The sequence below is a fragment of the Thermobia domestica genome, chromosome 11 (genome assembly GCF_964235325.1).
Source record: "Thermobia domestica chromosome 11, izTheDome1.hap1.1, whole genome shotgun sequence".
Classification (NCBI taxonomy): Eukaryota; Metazoa; Arthropoda; class Insecta; order Zygentoma; family Lepismatidae; genus Thermobia; species Thermobia domestica.
In genome coordinates this window covers 158,389,239-158,394,900 of record NC_137464.1, presented here as the reverse complement: position 1 = coordinate 158,394,900, position 5,662 = coordinate 158,389,239, and the positions used below count along the sequence as shown (strand labels likewise).

General features: G+C 35.0%; 1 protein-coding gene across 1 annotated transcript; it reads right to left on the bottom strand.

Moving 5' to 3' along the window:
• Window positions 1-1,364: 1,364 nt before the first annotated feature.
• On the bottom strand, window positions 1,365-3,398 carry LOC145665335 (uncharacterized). The gene has a single exon (XM_081732634.1). It carries the CDS (start codon window positions 3,396-3,398, stop codon window positions 1,365-1,367), a length of 2,034 nt encoding a protein of 677 aa, XP_081588760.1.
• Between the last annotated feature and the right edge of the window lie 2,264 nt (window positions 3,399-5,662).

Genomic DNA, 5,662 nt, shown 5'->3' with positions numbered 1-5,662 from the left:
TTGTTCATTTGAAACTTTAAATCAAACTCAAGAAAGTTCATGCAATAGTAAATGTTCCAAGGTAAATTATCGGTATTCTGCACAAATTTTGATACTTTACTCAACAATGAATAACTATCACTTAACAATAGAATGGCACAGATATTGGATTTTGAGAGAAGTCGATCTCTTAGAGCAAAGTGATCAGAACGTTTTTTCACAAGCACTGACAAAAACTGCATAATCTTGTAAAAATTTCTTAAAAGCAGTGTCCCAGGGCGTGGCATAGCACGCATAGAAACGCAGGCAGCAGTGAGGCATAGTATATCCTGGTAATTTTGGTACCCTTTGCCTGGAAAGCAAATAGTAATACCCCACGCTGATTCAAAATGGTCATCACTTCGGTATCTCAGAGTTAAACAAGGACTTCCTTTGGTGGTGATACGTCGGCACGATGTCATTGGTTTGACTAGGTTTTCCCTGGTTTTCTTCACTCCCACTAGGCGAAGGCAGGAATGGTACCTTCTAGCAGGCCAGGGCCAGTTCCCTCTCAAATTCTAAATCCACCTAATAGACCGATGTGACCCCAGAGATGGAGGTCCGAACCCTATCTTGAGCCATTCCCTTGCATAAATATATAAATAAATAAAGAAAGAAATAGCAATCAAATACATCGTCTTAGTAAGTCAAAACAAAATTACGACCATTGTACCAAATGCTACAATGACAATCTAATTTTATAAGCTTTCTACAAAGGTAAAATTGTAAACCTTAGAAAGTTATAACAAAACAACACATTTAGCATTATACACTAACAAACGCCTATGAAAAATAGAAGAAGGGCGTGGCATGCTAACAAAAGATGTCCGCCTCCTGGAAAACAACGCACCCGTTCACTGCTGGAACATTGGCCAGATAGATGCACGAGTGTTGCCAGATATGAAGATTAAAAAGTAGCGTAGCTGTGCTTCAAAAGTAGCGGATTTGAACTACTTGTAGCCCAAACACAAAAATAAATTATATTGCAAGTATGTGCTTTCACACACACACACACACACACACACATATACATATATATATATATATATATATATATATATATATATATATATATATATATATATACTATTTATCAGCAAAAGTAATACTTAATTTTTTTACTACGTTAGTCTTATTTCCATCGCACAATTCTTGATCAATAGACATAAATAAATTTAATGAACAATCAGTTCACTCGCATAAAGATCACATACTGATGACTGCTTAGTAATAAACTTAATCTATATTCTTTTTCTGTCTAACCCAGCAATATTTTACTATTTTATATATTGTAAAATTAATTAATAATATAGCAAATACAAAATCATTTATTACTCACCATATATTTAAAATTGTACAGCAGAAAAAATGTCGGTAGTCTCCTCATCTTCGTTTTCGGCTGGTTCTTTGTTATAGATTGATGAATTAAACCTGAGCATTTTTGTTGATGGTGTGAAGTTATAACAGCATATATTTCTGTCTTCAAATATCATTTTAACTCGGAGAATCGAAGAAAGAAGTTCTAGCCCCATTCTATTTCGGAGTTTTGTTTTTGTTGCAGTTACTCTCGAAAACACTCTTTCAACTGTTGCATTGCTAATTGGTAAGCTGTACATAGTCAGTGCAAATTGAGATAATTCTTTCAGAACGAGATCACCAGCAGAATTTTTAATCGTTATAGCTTTGCACCAGAAATCTGCTCCATTTGTTGGTATGCCATCAGGAAAAATATTATCCCAGTCCATTGTTAGCAGGGAACGCCACTGATTTTCTATCTCACCAACCTGAGATCCCTTAGATAATAATTGTAATGGTAGAGCGGAAAATGGCGGTCGCGTGTGAGACAAACAGATTTTAGGAGAAAGGTTACGAATCTTTAGTAGAATCTCCATATTTCTGGGAATACGATTTAATAGTTCCTTACACGCCCTTTTTAAAAATTGGAAACAACGCTGTTGTATGTAGCGCCCTTGTTCTGAAGATATATTGCCTGAAGCTAAGTTTTCTGCTAATAAATTGGAAAATTCATAACCGAAATCAGCATTTTCGTATGAAACGTAATCATTTTCATCAACATTATTCAAAATGCTTTCAATGTCAACATTTGCGCAAGAAGGACGTAAAAATCTTCTCAACAATGATGAAGCAAAGCTGCGTAAATCTTCTAACACACTGCAGATATCGGCCGTATCCTTTTGGAAAAGTAAATTTATTTTCTCAAACTCACTTAGTACTGGCATCATGAATGTTAAATATAATTTATTCGCGGCATCAGAATACATAGCAGATAACTCCCTAGCATAATATCTATCACAGTTAGAAGAAACCATATTAAAATGCAACTGCAAAGCATCCCACTGATGTAGGATTCTCTTTACACAGTTGCTTCTTGCTAGCCACCGTGTAGGAGAAAGAGGAAGAATATTCAAGGGTTCCTCGCCATCGTTTATCAATTTATATAGTTCCATATAGGAATCATTACGCAAAGCAGATCTGTGAAACCAGTTATATGTTTCTCTGAGCAAATAATCTATATTTCCAGGTAATTCCTCTGACGCGTGTGAACACGATAAATGAAGAGAATGGCAGATGCACTTTATTAATATTATATTTGGGTTTTCCTTTTTCATGTGTGTGTAAAGAGAATTATTATTACCGCACAGATTAGATGCACCATCAGTTGCAATAGAAAAACATTGCTGAATATTTATACCAATAGCGGACAAAAATTTTTTAACAGCATCATGCAGTACTTCTGCAGTAGTAACTGTGACAGGAATTAATCCAAGGAATTGAGATACTATTCGATTATCCTTTGCGTTATAGTATCTAATACACAAGCATAAATGTTTCACACAAGAAATATCGGTTGATTCATCAATAATAAGAGAAAAAACATGATCCCTAACACCCTCAATTTGTTCCTGCAGTAGTGCAGGAGCTATGACATTCTTAATAATAGCAGAGCACTTAGTTCGATGCATTTTTAAGTTGCCCGTGTTTATCGTCATCGACGATGAACTGGACGAAGGAAATTCACTTTTCATCAACTCAGTTAAATGATCAACATTTCTAATGCTTGTATGGCAAGCAGCAAACGCAGCTAATTTGAGCTCAAGAGTAGTAATCATACACTTTTGGGAAAATACGGTTGTCAGTCTTTGTTGAGATGGAGAAGTGATGCAAGAGGCATTTTTAATATGCTTTGAAGTTGATGCGTGTTTGCTTAAATCCGTTTTGTGAGCTCTGAGATACACTTTGCAAAGTTTACAGTACGCTTTTTCATTATCATTCTTCACTTCTTCAATCCACTTACTAAATTCCCTATCAGAAAGCCATGCAGTCTGGAAGCTTTTATTGTATTTACTCCACTTACCCATTATGTTAATTAATATGGAGCGCAGCCCTTTTCACAAACATTTACACTAATACACTTAAATTCGTTATGTTCACTTCACACAACACTGTTCAACTACTACTCATGTAAAATATTTCAGACAGTAACACGTAACCAAGGACACACAGTGATCCTATACTGTAAGCGTTATGTTACTTAATTTCCGCGTTGAATTATGATATTTCAAATACTAAAAGAACTTACAGAACGTGTAAATACTCAAAAATCGTTCACACGACATAAACACTCCCGACACTTGATGTTCAGACTAAATCTCTAGCTTCTTGCCGGGAAATTCCCGAATGTGTGGTGCCAACTCAAGACTCAACAAGTCTTCAGTGCTTCCAGATCTTAAGATTAAAAAGTACTAAGAAAGAATTAAATGAATATCGAACATGTTGCGTTTTAGTAAAATTATCCTTCATTGTGAATAGAAATGTTCAACAAACAAAACTATTCAAAATATAATGTTTTGTAATTTTATACATGAAAATTTTAAAAAGTAGCGTATTTTGAAGATTTGTAGCCCACAGAAAATTACAAGTAGCCCAAAAAGTAGCGTGTCGCCCAATTTGAAATTTTAGTAGCGGGAGCACTTTAAAAATCGCCCAATCCGCTACTTGTAGCCCAATCTGGCAACACTGTGCACGACCTTGGGTATGAAATCCATCACAGTTCGCGCTTTCTCTTGACCAGACACAATCTTCATTCTGCCTCTTCCAAACATGAAGTTATTTCCTAGGGACAAGTACTTCTGCTATGTTGCCACGCTGCTTTCTGAGATGCAGTAATGAATTTTGGACTACTACATCTTCCTTCACGTTCGGACCTATAACACAGGAACGGTGCAGAGTTACGAGCTATACATTACCACGTAACCTACATAGGTATGCAGGATTATGCATGTAAAATTTTATCGCTCTACTATATGAGGAAGTGGATCAGGGTGCAACTTCCTCGCGCACCTCTCGTTAGCCGGCAAATTACAAAGAAATCACACATCTGCAAATTACTCAGAAACTATTGATTTGCGACCCCCGGTTCATATAGCTGAAGATGTTCCAAAGTACTTGTAGAATATCCCCTTCCAAGGAATGCATCGAATTACCAGTCCATCCTAATATAATATAATATAAAGTTGTACCATCACAATAAAATGGTAAAAATCGTCCCAGGCCCGAACCTCATTAATGTTGAAAGATCGAGATCGGTTAGGAGGTTCAAGAGATTAAGTCACAAACATAGTCACTTTCAATTTTATAATATAGAATGCATTTCAGAGACCATTCCCAGCTACATTGATTCTATAGGTTGGTAATTGTAATAAATTCATACTTGGTCCTTAAAACTCGAGTCTGCCATATTTGTCTATTCTTTTTCTTGTTCTTTTTTATTTTCGATTGTTTGTCAGAGTATGTACGTAAATACCAAGTCAATTAAATGACAAAACGCTGATATTAGTCGAGCCAAACCGTCTATTCATTTGTAATAGTATCGAAAATTATTACCTTTAAATGCTAACAGATTTTCTAAGCCTCATAAAAAATAAATATTGATTTCAGATAATAGCGCAATACAGTATAAGATATGGATTTAAAATATTCACACATTGTCGTCCCTGTAGATGGGTCGTTAATAAGGCAGATCTATGACGTTTCGGAATATATGGAGTCAACACTAATATTATAGAGACAGCCATTTGTACGTTCATATTAGGCTTTGTTCTTGTATTTCTACAAAATTCAGAAATTGTAACAATAACGAAACTGTACAATGCCTATAATTGCTTAATTTTTAATCCTAAGGTATCCAACACGAAGCTTCGAGCTAAATTCTGTTCTATAAACCATATTTTCCGCAGGGCTCTAAAATTTATTTTTGGTGAGTGCAAGAAAGAACACTGAGTTAACACAATTTCAGTTGAACAGCTTCGAGTTTAGTTAAGCCCCGTCTCATGAAAAATGAAGCGTGGATTAATTTGTTCCAATAGGGTGGCGCATGTACAAGAACACGTTCCTTCATGTGTATATAGAGTCGTTTTAAAAGCAGACAAACTAGAGAAATAAAGATTGCAATATTCTTTATATGAAAGCTAGTTTGACAAAAATATAAATTTGCTAAATATTATTTGCTTGAAACATTTTCTGACTACAGTATTTATCATTATATCTAATATGAGTCTTGTAAAACGACTGAATTTGAAACATTTTTAATCTTATAGTTTAAAGTAGTATTGTTCTTTTAGAA

Excerpts from the sequence above, each read along its gene's own strand:
- LOC145665335 (XM_081732634.1), bottom strand. The coding sequence starts at position 3,398 with ATGGGTAAGTGGAGTAAATACAATAAAAGCTTCCAGACTGCATGGCTT.